Genomic DNA, 17,036 nt, shown 5'->3' on the forward strand with positions numbered 1-17,036 from the left:
TAGATTTGATTGGACCGTCTTCCGCGAGGTGCTACTTCAATCGTTGAAATTAGGATTTGAATAACAATGAAATTCCTGTCGTAATTACGAAAACGATTGGTTATATTACGTAGCGCAAACGTATGACGAACCGTTTTAATTTTAACCTTAAAATATGTTCGGTAATCTGATTAAATATGATGTCTGTTAAAAATAAAAACCGTATGTGACTTGGGGTCGTTAGGCGCGAACTTTGCGGGCGATATCGATCCACACCGGCCTCAGCACGCGATCGCGCCCGTTGCACCGGCGATGAGGTCCCACAACTGTAGTTATGTACCTTCAGTCGAACTACTTGTATTAAAGTAAAGCCACCCTTATTTAGATTCAATTAATTAATTATAACCATGTCATCCAGTGCCTGGAATTTATCTTGCTCAAACGAACTGTGAAATACTTAGATATAGATGCGGTTTACGTTTATATACAATATATTATACAACCGCGTCTGCGATTAACGCAGTTGAAGAGGAATTTAGGAAAACTAAGAGTTTGAGTACGGTGACGTGCGTTTTAAACGGATGGTAAAGTAATAAGCGGTTGTCGAGTGCGGGCGCGGTGTCGCGAGCGCCTCCGCGCGGCAGGCGCGTGCCGCCGCCTCGGCCGCCCGCAGCACGCCTGTCCATGATGGGTTACATCATGGGCTGTGCTTGCTTGAGAGGTGCGTAAGTTTTATGCATGCAAATCAGAGCATTATACACACCATGCAAAAATTGTTGCGTTTTATTTTGTATGCTTAGATAAAACCGTACAACTAGAATAGCCGTTTTTAAACCTTATTCAACCATTCTGTTTGATTGTATTTTTTCAATAAAATTTTAAACCAATTTATAAAGCCATATTTTGCTTTCTTTTTAGGTTTTATTACACTTAGGTTTTCTTTGTTATAAATTAAACAAAATTTTCATTACTTTTACATATTTAAATGAACTTTCGCAAATACTCGTGACCAACGAAAAAAGCAACACTTGCGAGAATATCTAGGACGATCGATTGGAGTATAAAAATAAAATATATCGTATTATGAAGCAGCACAAAATATTTCATAGAAAAAATTATACTATGCTACAACCTATAAAAAGAGATTTGAGTATGAATATTTAAATCTGTATAATATAGCTTATAGCGCCGTGTAAGTAGATAGTAGGCATCAATTTTTGTTTACTAGTAAGAATATTTATAATTATACTTGTATATTCGAATAATGTGGACTTATCTGCTAATTACGCGATGGCGACGTGACTTGCAAGCGAACAGAGCTGGTAGTGTTCTGTGTATTTTATATCTAGATCGTTACAAAGTTATGCACAAAAACAAATAGCGCGCGACGTTAAAATGTTTCCATCTAACGCACTTTCACATCATAGTAATTGATTATATCTGCGACTTTCTGTTTAGCTATTGTTTGCTTGCGTCACTCTCACAAATTACAACACTAAGATTGCTATGGGCAAAATGTGAGACGTTATTTATACTCGGGCGTCAAAATAACTGTCGAATAATTTTTTATCGTTGATATAAAGCATTAATTTATTTAAATAGTTTATGACCCGTCTTTTTTGCAAGTCCAAGCTAGTCTTTGCTAAATGAGAAATTTAGGTTACATTAACAATGTTTTTAATTGAAACATTATATTTATTAACCTCACTAACCTAACCAACAGAAGCAGTTTATGGAATATCCTAATACTACAATAACGTATCAAATTTGTTTATTGTTCAAAAACCAAGTACATATGAAAAGTTTCTGCAAAAAAATCAACGTTGCTTGGATGGGAAGTATCACTCCATATTCTAAAATGGGACTTATTGAAAACAATTTCCTATCAAACACAAAAATATCACGTCAATCGGTTGATAACCCAATATATAGAGGATATAGAGTAACAAAACCAAAAAACATAGCCGAATTTAGAAACTTTTGTTTTTGAGATAATCGGTAATACGCTATTTATTTTAAGAAAATTATATTAAAATAAATATTTAAGTGAACATTACACAAATATGAATATAAACTACACTTCTGATATCATCTTTATGTGAAACTCATCTTTTAACTACTACTAACTCTCAATTTTCTTAAGTGTGTACTAAATGTAGATAATTTTTATATATGCGATAATAGCACTGCATGATGTTGAACTTGCATGCAATGTACTGGTTATATGACGTGAATAATATTGGAGTTAATCATGATTGCACTTGGCTATCTCCTGACGTCACATTATGGCTGCAGATGTGGGAGTAGATATCATAACGCGTGGGAGGATGACGCTTATTCCTGTGTTTACAATTATTATTAATCATATTGCACATGTGTGTGCGCTCATAACTGTATCGAAATAACAGTTTCACACATATCGAGAATATTAATTGTTCACGAAAATTAATTGCAGCGTGAATGAACATCCCGAAATAAAGTGCACGCCACTTTGTTTACTTCGGTTTGATACAAGTGCCCTTTTTCGTTCAGACTGCATGACCCAATTGGTTTTATTATTTTAAAGATGCGTAGATTAATACATACATAAAATAAGTTAAAAGTCGATGCAATAAATTGGCTCAGCGATATCCGATGGTATGTAATATTTATTTCTCATTCTTTAAGTTCAGTGTCCATTCCGTGTTTTGATGTAATAGTTGAATTTGTAATATCTTTTAATGATCCTCGAGAGATACCCTGCAAATTGCATATTTTGTAGGCTATCGATTTAAAACACTTATTTTGTTAAACTTCTTATCTAGGAACTTCATTTCGAGGTATATTGAGAGATATCATATTTTGCGGTAGCTAGTAGAAGGCCAATAAATGACTAGTCATTCCACTTTCACATTACTATATCAAATCAATTTTCATTATACGTAACTACGTGCAACAATTTTTTTTACAGAATATCAAATAATAATCTTTAAAATCTCCTTAAGTCGTTTTAAGTCTGAGTATTTCAATTAAACTCCGTAAAGAAATGCGTGGAATGTTGCTAATTTTGTATGGCTCAGTCGACGCACATACAGACAATAAGATAAAATGGTAAAGAGGAATAACGGCGCTTGATTTAGTCTTCATGTTGAACGTATAGCGATGCTCTTTGAATATCCTACAAAGTTTCTCAAGGACGAAATCCGGGTCATTGATCTAAGCATATACTTATAAATTCCATACTGAAAGGAATAATCGTATAACGACTTAAAAACTTCTCTTTCTTCTTAAATCTTTTCTTCGGGAAAATTTTGTTATAATTTGTAATATAAGTTTCCTTTTCCTTATGAACCCTAATTGACTTATAAAAGTCATTTTATCCTTTGGGACTAAACATGAAGTATATTGGTCTAATGAAGAAGATTCATTTCCTATTCCCTTTTTTATTGAAGAACTGAATGTGAAGAGAAGAACTTGAGCGTCGTGTGAGACTGAATCGAGTATTAAGTTCATATACAAGTGAATACAGTTCACTGAACTCTGATAAGTATACCGTTGCTAGTTTTTTTTGGTTCCCGTTAACACAAGCGCGAGATGAATGGCGTTAAATTAAAAATGCAAAACAAAGCTCGGCGACGCGTGGGCGGTTAGAGCGCGCAGGGCGGGCGGCGATCGAAGAGCGCGCGCGGAGCCGTGCTAGTACCGAGGACGGGGAGGGCGCGGGGTAACGATCCGCCGTCGGCCGCAGTCTTCCAGCCGTGAGCGCGACGCGAGCATGAGCGACGTCGGGACGCTCGCCGCCATGGATGCCTTCGCGGGCGGCGCGAGGCGGAGGCCTACGCGCCTGCCGCCGCCGCCCCCGTTCGTTCCTCCGCCGCCGCCGCAGCGGCACGACCACTACTACGTGCGCCGCAAGTCCCCCGTGCCCAGACACTCCTCTAACCTCACGCTCTTCGCGCGCACCAATGGTACCCATCACCGTCACCATGATGCACGTATGCACTTGTGCTGCACTCCACTCTTCATTCAAATCTCATTAGTGGTTATTCACCTGTAGCTCATAAAAGTTATTACATGTCACTTCTATGCATTAAAATAGACAGTCTTTTAAATACTTTAGAAAACATTTACTCGCATGTTTATCTAGAAACTCAAGTTGTTCACAAAATAATCCACAAAAATTACTCTCTTCTTCTTATTATATTCCCATCGTCATTTTCATGAAGTAATAAAGTTAAATTATGCGCCCAAATTATTGATAAATAATGATAATAATTGTTGAATTCATGATATTTGATTACGCAGAACATGACTAACAATGTGTTTTGAATAATTGGTATATAATGTATAAGTGTCTGTGATATGCGTATACTGCAATAACATATTATTCATGTTCAGAACCTCAGGCGTGAGGCCCACCCACACCCTCACCGCATATACCTTTCAAAACTTTAGCTTCATGTTCGTATCATAAATTCTCATTCACCGTTCGTTCAACTAGCTTCGTATGCCATTTAATATTAAAAGCCTTTTAAATACATTGGAAAGTTTCAAAAGCTCTCACAAAACTTGAAATAGAGGCGCGGTTTATAATAATAGAATTATTTTATTTCATGCGGTATTTGTTAGACAAATATCAAGCAAAGGAGACACGGATTGACCTCGTAAAACTATTTGCGACGTACCCATACTTACGAGGTGTGCCGTCTATGCTAAACACGCAATACGCCATTATAAATGCACACTTGATTCAAATACATTCCATACACATTATTCAACAATATATAATCTTTTCTAATCGATTTTCATTCAATTAAACTAACGCACTGCAAAAAATATATCATCGGTAGATATATCGTTTATAAACTGTTGAAATAGAGGTGACCTATTCATGTTAAAATAATGATTTAAAAGCTATTACAGTACTATAGAGCAAACCTATTTTAATTTTACGGGTACGATATTAATGTTCACTTTGAGAACATAATTGAAATTCAAGCAGAGGCTGTACAAAGGACATAGTTGAGTGAAATAATTCAGGGAATGTTGGGTACTGGCGAGAGGGCCGCCGGTCGCGGCCACTGCGCCCTTGACCCAGCATCGAGCTTCCGAGTCTGCCTCTGCTGCTCTCGATATAAACGCTCTATTAATGCCTTTTGTTGTCACTACAATAACCTAGAATAAGGTTTTGATGTTCTTATTGTAGTGTGCTTATTTAAAAGCGCAATATTAATATCGTGAAGAACAATAGCATTTATAATGCTAGTCTCATTTTCTAAATGTCTTTTTACAATGGCTAAACAATGACTCCGAATATGAGTTTTTTCTTTTTTAAATGAACATAAAAAAATATGCCGTGATAAACGAAGGTTAGGTGGGAAGTGTCACTGACCATTTTGAGGACGGCGCTGGTAGATACAGAATATAAAAAATAAAGGAGTTCGTTGTGTTTTAATAACATGTTATGTGTTTAACATAAATAAATATAGATGTCAATTATAATACGAGTATTCTAATGAATATAAAAAAGAGTGAGTGCGAATTTTTTGTGACTATTAAAAAATAAATGATTACTCGGAGCCGCTCACGTCGGGCTACGCCCACGTACCCTTCGACACAGCGTCTTTTAACATCGTTGGATAAATTCCACGCTTGGACAGTGTCGACCTAGTTATGTCTATTTGGTTTAAATTTTATTTGTTGTATTTATTTTATTACCATTTTTTAAGATTAAAAATTACAAAATACTATCAAATAATAAATTTTCGATATCTACACTAATATTATAAAAAGGAAGAATTTGTATTTTTGTTTGTTTGTTTTTAATCGATAAACTCAAAAACTACTGGACTGATTTCTAAAATTCTTTCACCATTAGAAAGTTGCTACTTCACTGAGTGACATAGTGTACCACGTGTACCACGGCCGAAGCCGGGGGAACAGCTAGTTGATTAATAAATACCTACGTTATTTTAAAAATATATTGTATTTTAAAAAAGGATATGAGGACGCATTTCGTTTGTTCATTTAATTCATAGCAACATTCAATAGCTTTAAAAAATTCATAACCTTGATAATATAAACAAAAATATAGAGAAAATCAATGCGTCCAAACATGAATACTCATCATTATGTAAATTCGATCACGCCGATGGTGTGGCGACGAGATAAACTTGTACGGTGCGAGCACATTAGCAAGATGTGTACTCTTGACATTGTTTATATCTATTGCTGGATGAGATCTAGCCTATATTTCGTGCCATTGGCATATTTCGGTAATTACGTCACGGTAACTCGTTGTTTGTGGCCTTCGGAGTTGATGAATTGACATTGGCGTTATCGTTTCCTGCTTTTGTAACGAGAAAGCTTCTGTAATATTCGTCCAATAAAGTTGTTTGAAACTTTTTCTGTTTCCTGTATCAATGATGGAATAACGAGTTACGTACCCGTGATTGGCACTAAGCGACAATTTTTCGTTTATGTTTTATGCGTTTTAATTTTATAAATAGCATTAAATTATAGAATATCCATTATTCGAATATGCCTACAATTTGATTCTATTTGATTTAGATTTTAAACTGTTTATAATAAACAAAGTTAACACAGTGGAACACTAGTCTTGACAGTGTTACATAATGCTGCAGCGTTCGATGTCCTCGGATGAGGGTGGCTTGGCCAAGGGCGGCCGCATCGATCGCAATCGGATCTCAAGTACTCTCTCCCTCTTAGCCTGTCAAAACGGCACATCGTTTTATCTCCATCCTCTCAAATGCGGCCAGAAGTAACGACGTTTTCTCCTATTTATTTATATATTGTATTCAAATGAAATATGCTTGGTAAACTCGGATCCTTATGGTAACTTCAAGTTAAACAATTGATGATAATGAATAGTTTGACCTTATAACCACTCTCCTTGTTGACCTTTCTATATGCGATTAGAATACGTCTGAAGCCTGAAGGTTATACGAGCCGCTAGTTATTTATTCGCAAGTAGCGTTTTTATCATGAAGGTAAAATTCATGCCGAAACTTTAGTATTCGTACTGCTAATAAATTCTAGTGTAATGTTTGTGTCGACATATTGGTTTATGCAACAAAATATACATAGTGGGTCGCAAAATAGATAAATAACTTGTTGATGCCAGGCTATTTCGTATTGCTCCATTCAGCAATGTTAAGTCAATTCGCATTGAAGTAGAAAATGTTTTGAGTGAAAGTATACAAATGAGTGATGATACAAATAATGTTTTGTTTAGTTAGCTTCATATATTTTATTGTTTAATCCCTACTATCCCTACTAATATTATAAATGCGAAAGTAACTCTGTCTGTCTGTCTGTCTGTTACGCTTTCACGCCTAAACCACTGATTCGATTTTGATAAAATTTGGTATGAAGATAGAACTGAACTTGGGAAAGGACATAGGATACTTTTTATCGCGAAAAAAAGGGTAGAAAGGGTTGAAAGAGGGGATGAAAGTTTGTATGAAAGTTCGTTATTGTCAAACCGATTTTGATGAAACTTGGTATGAAGATGGAGCTAAACGTGGGAAAGAACAAACCATACTTTTCAAATGCGAAGAAAATAATCCTTACCATGTCGCGCGATATAAGCGAATTCTACGCGGGCGAAGCCGCGGGCGAAAAGCTAGTGGCTAAATAAGTTCCTATTCATTTAGCAGATCAATGTCCTGTTTCGAATCCTCCGGATACGAACAGTCGCTGCTCAGTCAGGATGCGTCAGTTATTTATAATATTCAAAGCTGACAAGGTCGCACAGTCGCGGCGCCAGCAATGAATGAGAGCCGCGTTTTACAACAGAAACCGTCATTTGACTATCGCCTATTCTTAGACACCGTACGAGAAACACGTTAACGACGTTCTTCACTCATTCCAGTTGTCGCATGAAAGCAAACTATTTTTATATAGAAGCGTTGTAAACGTCAATTAAACTGGAATGGAATGCCAGTAAGCGCACATGAATGTTCGTAAATACAAATACGACTTCTGGCAAATATGCGGAATGTTGCGAACTGTTTAGGAAAATGTTTAAATAGGTCAATAGGGGAACTAGTCGCTTAAAACGAGTTATGTGACATATTGAATTTTTTACAGAACCAAAGAAAGACAAATTGGAAAATGGAGGTGAGCTAGTAAGACCGGAGAGACCAAACTCTCTGACGGCCGGCAAGCTTCCGAGACGGATATGTTATCAAGGGGAAGGTGAGTCATTAGTCATGACTACTTAATAATTATATCTACTCTTTTAAGGTAATCAGTGAGGAATGTACCTACCTACCTTATGCTGTATGCTTCTGAATTAAATATTACACTGTACCTACTTATTTTAATTAAATATTAAAATATTGCAAAAATTTGTTAAAGCTTTTACCTAAAAAACCTTTTTTTTGTTCATAAAGCGACCGTTATATATCTCTCACATGTCCTTAACTGGTCTAATTACTTTCAAGGTCTAGGAAAAATTCAATTTAGGCCCGGGATTAATGTGCCTCCTAAGTAAGGTAATAAGCAGTGATGAATCCTGGCACGTCTCCAAGGTCTCTTAGTAACGTGTAATAACGTTCTCGAATATTTTCTTGTTATTTTGTTTTAGTCTTTCTACATCTTAAGTACACGTTTACGTATGTATTTGGTAACGTGCCTTAATTGTATCAACTGTATACGAATTCACTTCAATAATAATTTTATTATGCGAAACTAAATGTGTTAACTTTAGGTACTTATTTATTTATTTTTTCGTTTCATAGCGCAATGAAAGATATGTACGAGTACTTATTTATAGGCTAATTGATCCAGATGTTTCAAGAATCAATCTGGATCCTAGAAATATATTCTTGCTTTTTAAATAAAAATGTGCCCACACAATATCGCGGATGAAAGTTTTATAAAAGACATGACGCATTTTACTTTTAAATATTTTCATGAAAGTTAGAAATGAGCACAATTTTAGCGAACTGATTTGAGTGGCTTTCATTTTAGGGATTTGGGTTAAACGTTTTTGCGTGGGTTTGAATATTTTAAATTAAAAACAGTAAAGTTGTAATTACGACGCAAAAACTTCATCTACTATTCATGAGTAGCTTTGTCAAATTTATTTTGCGAGTATTTATATTATTAATGTAGCTGACGGTGACAACATTTAAACAAATCAATAGCAATACCGGAAAGACATGTCATTTAATATTTAAATAGGCCTTCATTGATTAAATTATAAATAGCTATCGGTCAGCCTCGCCTAGGTAGTACTAAAGGTCCACAAACCTCAGCTATTCCCGAGTGTAACGCAGTGCCTATAGCACTTAGGGATCACGTATATTATCGTTATTGGAAATCCGTTACGTTATTGTGTTCAAACAAGTTAACTATTCAGCTTTATATTGAAATTAAATCAATTTATTTGCACGAAAAGTGTTCAAACAGTGGTGCTATTTCGAAAACATGATTTGCACAATTCGCTAGTTAGTATTATTTTAGTATAGACTATACATAAATAAATCGCTTTTGAATCGTTAAACCATGCATAAAATGTATAGAATACTCTTGGGCTTGGCTTTTGAGACATTACAAGAACGCGTCGGCGTCGTTTCCAGTGGGCTACGGCGGCGGCAGCGACAGCGCGGACGGCGGCGCGGAGGAGCAGCTGATGCTGTCGGAGCTGCCGGAGCCGCCCATCGCGGTGTCGGAGATCGGGCCGATACCGCCGCCGCCGATGTTCAGCTCGCCGAGCCCCACGCGCCACCACCACGCGCACCCCGCGACGCACACGCTGTCCGATTGTGAGTATGCCGTGGTAGGCTCCATCAGGGAAATTGTGAACGGTACGGTAGTTGGAAAGATATCCTAATAATTATTTCTGTAATTGCAAAACGTTTAAAAAAACTTTCATATTTCATAGATATTTTATAAGCAGTCAGTGCCTTATACAAGTATTGTGCATTGCCATAGATGATCACAGTCATCCTAAATACCAACTTGAAGTGAAGTGAAGTGATGTTAGATTAATAGTTTAGAATGTTTATATTGTTAATCACATATAAAGTACAATTAGAAAGCTAATTTGGTACAAAAATACGTAACAAGGCTTGTTGTGAGAACTGCCAAATATGGATGGAATGTTCATAATGTAAATCCTTTTCGTCTGGGTGAGCATAGTGACTAATGATGTATTTTGGTATGTTTAACAAGAATGTTTCCGGCCTGCTAAACGTAATCGGACTGATTAGATAAAACTCTGCATTCTTTTAACATATCCGTCTACGACCGTCTCATAGCTTTATCGCGTTCCTTCGATTTTGTTTCCGTTAATCTTAGAGATTATCTGTTGAGATCGGCAACATTTTTAAGTTCCAATTGTACACGTTAAATTTGATTCGGAACCCTGATTGGAGACCTGTTTCCTAAAACATATATGGGCTGATGATGATGATGATTTTTCGGGAAATATTCATATAACATTATATCATGTGAAACCCTATAATATGATGCTACATAAACGAACGTCCGCAGCGGAAGACGAAGACGAGCAGGAGGACGACGAGGCGGAGCCGGCGGCGGACACGACGCGCGTGGAGGAGATCCCGCCGAAGGAGCCGATATTTAACGCGGTGCCGCTCAAGTCGGCGCTCAAGAAGCGGCCCGCGCAGGCCGCCTCGCCCGCGCCCACGCCGCTCGCCACCCCGCTCGCGCCGCGCCAGGACCACCACCACGCCAGCTTCAAGTCAGTATACACCCACACGCTGGACAACCTTATTATTGAAATAATCTATTGTTCATAATGGTTTAAAATCACAGTCAAGAAACATATTTTTGACGTTTGTATACATATATATTTGGTAGGAAAGTTTTTAAAGCTAACGCTATGGCTTCACGATGACGACGTAGAAGTGAAAAAATGCCCTACATTTTTATTCGTCGGCTTCCCGTGATGGATGTATAAATATGATTCAAATTTTGTACCGTTAACGCCATGTGCATAATTGTTCGTCGAAATTATATTGTATATGTGTGTGCAATTGGTTGTTTAATTTTGAAATTCGTTTTATTCCATCACTTGGTGGCGTGCAGAAGGCCGCCGCCGAAACCGAGGATCCGTATATGGTAACACCTCTCTCGTTATGTCAGTGTTGTCGACCATCCCTCACGTACCGACCTCCCGACGGTCCGCTTCGCCTTCGCCATGCATCGTGCATTGCACGCTTCTGACTCATTTGTGACTCGATAATTACTGAATTAACGCTCCTAACTGAAGCTTGAAATTATGCCAACTCCGTATTACGTATTGGACGATACTCGCACGGTGCAACTCGATTTTTTTTTTGGCTAAGATTTACAAAGAATATAATGCTATATTAAGCATATTATACAAAAACAAAAATGCTTCCAACAATCCTCAAAACTTTCTCTTATCAATAAATGAAAAACATTTAAGTATACTTTTTCTAGTATACATTGAGGAAATGGTTGAGTTGTACTGTGTTAATAGGCTATGTAAGTCCTCTCAGGATAGAACCGGGCAATTTTCAAACTTCACGTACAAGTGTCATACAACACTACCCATCATGCTTATCACTCGCGACAGTAACTAATTCACACAAACAATAGCAATGTACACTACACATACAGCGCATAGGAGCAATAGATATTACGACACAAATTAGTAATCCGACCTAGATAGACGCCAGCGCGAATATGCTATCGTTGTTTGTTTGACAGAGTCCAATAAATGTTCACAGTCTTGCATGTATGTATATAAAGCGTAACGCTTTAAATGTATTGAATGCGATGTCGTAGTTCTTTCAGTAGAATTAAGTTCATGCTACAATGGGAATACAATATTGTTCAATATATAAATGTTTCTATGGGATAATTTGCCTATTTTATGATTAGGATTGTATATCTTCTGCATGGCAATTACTTCTTTAAATTGACATCTACATAGTTTTCTATTAAAAGTAAAGCAACTATGCTTATTGCCGCTCTTTACTCTGTTTTAGCCAACGGTTTCTCCTTAATCTAAGTCTAAAATACTACGAATTTGCAATATAAATGTTGTTTAATACAGGCAATATATTAAACATACAGAACAATTATATTATGAATTTATGTGTGTCTGTCTCTGTGTCGTATTTTGTAGAATTATCAATGTTTAAATATAGCACGAAAGAATGACTAAATATAAATATAGCACTATGTAATATAAATTATTTCACTCATCAAACGTATGTAATGTTGTCATGGTATTTATTAGTCTGTTTTCAAAAGAATAATTCACTTTTATCGACCAACTTATCACAGCCTAGCCCATAATGATACTTTGTGACTAAAATGTTTATAAAAAGTCTCACTATAACAAAGATTTACAATTCGAGTACAAACCTTTTGGTTTTCTTTAACTCTGCACGTAATTGTCTCCGTATTAAAAATATAGCAATTCCATGTACTGCCGTAACTATAAGAAATTGGTCTCAAATAATAGCATAATACGGGTGATAAAACGACAGCAGTACCAATTTATTGTAGTACAATGCATACATTCGGTCACGCAGCAGCCGGCCGGTGCGCATGGGCAACGCGCTGGAGAACAAGGAGAACGCGCGGCCGTGGGAGGGCGCGGGCGAGTACCGCGACGAGTGCGCCAGCGAGTCCGAGCGCGTCGCCGCCAAGCTGGCGCGCAAGGAGAGCCTCAACATCAAGCTGGCGCTGCGCCCCGACAGGCAGGAGCTCATCAACAGGTGATAATATAATAATAATAATCGGGCACATTTTCCGCAAACTCGACGACTAGCGCGTATTTTGCGTGAAAGGAAAAGGAAGGGGTAGCCAGTCAAAGCTGGAACCATCCCAGCTCCTCCATAAAGCTAAGCAGCTTGTGTGGGCTGCCGAAAACCTCAGGGAGGGACCTAGGACAACCCATGTGCCTTGCCCTGTACTCCGCAACCGCCGTGCATTCCATGATCACGTGGGCTGCCGTTTCTTCAGTCGTCATGCACGCTCTACATAACGGACTGTCAGTGATACCTAAGTTAAAGAGATGCTTGTTAAAGGGACCATGTCCTGTTAGGGCACGTAATTGTACGTAGTTGTATTCTTCATCAACAGGTGATACATCACTATACAGCCGGAGGCCCGTTTCCTTTTCCTCACCCGTCCCAGTTCATTCCTTCTTTTCAGTCGTCAGTCCTTTCCTTTTTCCTTACCTCTTAAAAGCGGGCAACACATCCGCAGGCTATGACATAAAAACAAAATATATATATATATAGCTGTTACTAGCTCCTATACTAACTGTTACATTGGGAAATTGTTATAAGAATGAGTTTTATTTCATTCGCGAAATATAGGCGACATCATTGTCCAACGAATTATTATTAGGTGCCCGAACGGAGTTGTATAAAAATTCATAAAAATTAATACCTTATTTCGTGACCGTAAAAAAAGTATTGTACCGCTCATCAAAAACTCTGCTTAATATGCTTAGTCAGAGTTTTGCTTCTTTGAGTATACTGTGATTTTAATTGTTCAATGAACATCAGTGACTATTGGGCAATATTTAGATGTTTTACAGAAGACAGAATAGATGTGGTGTATATAGTGTAATAAATATTTGGAATAAGTGCGTCAATACAAAAAAAAATTGAAGTACCCTTTATATGGATCATGCGTTCAGGCAATACTTAGGACTGTAAAATAAAATAAATAATAACCCCACATTGTAATTGTAAGGATTTGTAGAATTGCGTGTGTCGTTGCAACCCTAGAAATGCGACGCATACAATTACATTCATCAGTCTATGTGACCAGAACGAAATACGCTCATTAATCGGTAATTTATGCCGAACACACAATACGTCAATATAATGCATAGGCTCAGGGTAAGGCCAACACTACAATGATTACTCGAGAGAGTTTAAATGCGTGACTCAATATCAAAGTAGGTCTGCTATCATTGCGTGTGTTACAGAAATATTATAACACGATGTATGTAACAATGTTTTTTACACGGGTGGTTTTTATATTGGTCAATGTGAATGTGGTAGTAGGGTAGAGTAGTAGGGTTAATTGAAATGTGTGAATTTCGCACCAGGGGATATGATGGTACATTCGCATGGGTAATAGCGAAGTAAAAATGTACCATCTCGAATAATTCCGTTATATTCACATTTTAATTGAGAATTTGAATGCCTACTTATTCTGCAAGCAAAATTATTTGAACAAATTTATGACTGAATTCTGAATTGCGTTTGACAAGGTCGCAACTTTTATTTATCCTGCATCGAGCTCTGCAATACTTGTAAATAAAAAATACTCATCTACACGAAATTTATCTAATAGAAACTATTTTATTTTGATTTGTGATATTCTAGAAAATAGTACATGATAAAAAAATTCAAAGACATTGTTGTGTAGAAAATGAAACTGTAAACATTTCACTCTGTTGTTGGCACTGGTATGAGTGACAAATCTATATGACTTTTCGAAGCTGCTATGCAATTTAGTCATTGTTTATTTATAATTCTCTGAAACATGTAACTACCTAGCTGGTATTCAAGACATCGTATATTTGAATAGCAAGCTCTTTCTTTCTGTAATTTCATTTGAAGTACAATTGCGTAAAATCTTCATAGAAAAGGGGAAATTTGGGTGACTTAAAGATTGGTTTTCTGATCTTGTATTCAGAATTAATTCCTACTTTATCAACATTAGAACTCGTGAGATATAAATAGTTTGTTTTAAAGTGGTTGTAGATCGCTAATTGATCGTCGCTCGCCTCACATAATATAAAGTATATACACTACGCGAGCAATGAGTGCTGACAGCTACTGCCTGGGAGTTTTATTTTAGTTCGTAACGTCATACGGGCTCTCCTTTTTTCCTAACTTCCTGCTGCTGTTTCTTGGCACGAGCATTGTTTGTATTATGCAAGAGACATTTGTAGTAAGATAGTATTCGTTGAAAAATTTCGAGTATGATTTGGAAGCGCTTCCGTGACGCACCTGAGTACTGAGTGATCTCCAGTGACGATAGATATCTCAAGTCTACATATTGCCGTAGTTAATTAATTTACGCGAGTTTTGGTTTCGAATTTTTGGGATTTAGCCAAGAGTTTGTGTTAATCGTACATTATTAACATGTTTTCGGCCTCGAGAGATCTTTGGCAAATTTTATATCGGCGAGCGGTCGCCAGTGCGCGTAGATAAGTGGGACGAATTTGTTTTGCCGCTGGTGCAGCGTGACTCTATATAGATTATTAGGTCGATGTAAAACGTATTGATATATTTAAATGATGAGTAATTGTTATGTGTATTGTGTATGGTGTGCGCAGAAATATTCTGGTGGTGCAGAGTGAACACGAAAGGCAAGAGTCGTGGGAGGCGATAGGGGCGCGCCTTATACGCCGTTTGTCCATGCGGCCCACTGCTGAGGAACTCGTAGAAAGGAACATTCTCAAGAGTAAGCATATTTATATGTACTATATTTATATTTTATTTATGTGTATGTGTTTATATAGAACTTGAATAATACTGATATTACGCATTTATGTTTAAAAAGTAAGATGTTAATGCGATTTTTCTGTCATAGGTCAGTCGCCAGCTGAGGAGAAAAAACAAAAGGAAGAGAAGAAACGGTATCTTTTACGCAAGCTCAGCTTTCGGCCCACCGTCGATGAGCTCAAGGAAAAGAAAATTATTCGATTCAGCGACTACATTGAAGTCACTCAAGTACGTTTATTTTTAGAGCACAGCGTGGCATTGTTACGGTACTGACCAGTCTCTAGGTTTGGACTTTACACTTGTGACGATCTGTACTGTTACATAAACAAACTGTTTATTTACTGCTATACGATTGTATGGATAGGTATGCTATTTGAATATCTATGTTCTGAAGAATTGAGATCTCAATAATATTACTATGAAAATGTTAGGTTTCAGTCCAACTTTAAATAGCCAAGCCTTAAATTGAAAATAACAGAAAAAATGCTAAAATTTCCATATATCTTCTTCTTGCAAAAACAGAAGCAATATACCTACCCGGCTCCGCCCGGGTAGACGTTCATATATATAAACTATCTTATCTTTTGAGATGAATCAGAATGTACATGGTGTGCGAAATTCCTTAAAATCGGTTGATTAGTTTAGCGAGTCCATCGCGGCACGTAATTTTATATACATTGGGATAAGACTCAATCGATAAAAAGTCGCATCGTGTATGCTAAATAAGACGTATGTGCACTGTGCAGGCGCACGACTACGACCGGCGCGCGGACAAGCCGTGGACGCGCCTCACGCCGCGCGACAAGGCCGCCATCCGCCGCGAGCTCAACGAGTTCAAGAGCTCCGAGATGGCCGTGCACGAGGACAGCAAGCACCTCACTAGGTGTGTACCACCGCACCACCGCACCACCACACTACACGCACCTACACTTTCGCACTTTGCGCGACACACACATCGAAACGCCAGCTAGCTCTTTAGTGGTGCGTTGGCGATTTTGTATGTGTGGAGCATGGTTCGGCACGAATTAGGCCAGCTCGCACTGGGGAAGTACCACACCCCGACAGAAGACCGGTGTGAAATAGTAGCATGCTGCTGTGTTTCGTTCGGTGAATGGGGGATCCGGAGGCCTATATCCTTCTCCTTACCCTGCCCAGTCCTTTCCTTTATTCCTTTCTTGAATCCTTTCTTAATCCCTTTCAATTTATTGTCGGCAATCCGTTTGTTGAGGCGTAAGGTCTGCAATTGACCTTACACCTCTCCAAGTAGGTAGGCAACTCACCAGCTCCATTGCCGAGGATGACCTAAAAAAAAATCACACGACACATACATCAAGAAATCTCTAGTGAGCTAGTTAGCTGGAAGCTCTGCTAGTGAACCCTTTTAATCGCTACCTATATCGCTATCCTCGAACCTAGATTGTCTCGAACAAACCGTAGGAGCAAGATAGTCATTATATCTTGCGTACAAGACTCTTTTGCGAAAAATTATCTCTAGAGAATGGATTGAGAAATTTTCTGATCACATCGGTAATAGAGCCGCGAAAAAGATACTGTTTTTCTTTTTAAGTTTCT

General features: G+C 37.7%; 1 protein-coding gene across 7 annotated transcripts in view; it reads left to right on the forward strand.

Annotated features, from left to right (window-relative positions):
- Nucleotides 1-17,036, forward strand: part of LOC119835303 (phosphatase and actin regulator 4) — a 39,717-nt gene that overhangs the window by 19,469 nt on the left and 3,212 nt on the right. For 3 of the 7 annotated variants that reach the window (XM_038360045.1, XM_038360050.1, XM_038360046.1), the window contains 8 exons: nt 8,071-8,178; nt 9,567-9,752; nt 10,483-10,693; nt 11,041-11,073; nt 12,522-12,707; nt 15,296-15,423; nt 15,553-15,692; nt 16,211-16,347. In XM_038360045.1, coding sequence (XP_038215973.1) covers nt 8,071-8,178; nt 9,567-9,752; nt 10,483-10,693; nt 11,041-11,073; nt 12,522-12,707; nt 15,296-15,423; nt 15,553-15,692; nt 16,211-16,347 — 1,129 coding nt within the window. Of the gene's footprint in view, nt 1-3,623; nt 3,954-8,070; nt 8,179-9,566; nt 9,753-10,482; nt 10,694-11,040; nt 11,074-12,521; nt 12,708-15,295; nt 15,424-15,552; nt 15,693-16,210; nt 16,348-17,036 lie in introns of those variants that run through there. The other 4 variants (XM_038360051.1, XM_038360052.1, XM_038360047.1 and 1 more) reach the window with 4 other exon arrangements.

The sequence above is a fragment of the Zerene cesonia genome, chromosome 20 (assembly GCF_012273895.1).
Source record: "Zerene cesonia ecotype Mississippi chromosome 20, Zerene_cesonia_1.1, whole genome shotgun sequence".
In the NCBI taxonomy this organism is placed as follows: Eukaryota; Metazoa; Arthropoda; class Insecta; order Lepidoptera; family Pieridae; genus Zerene; species Zerene cesonia.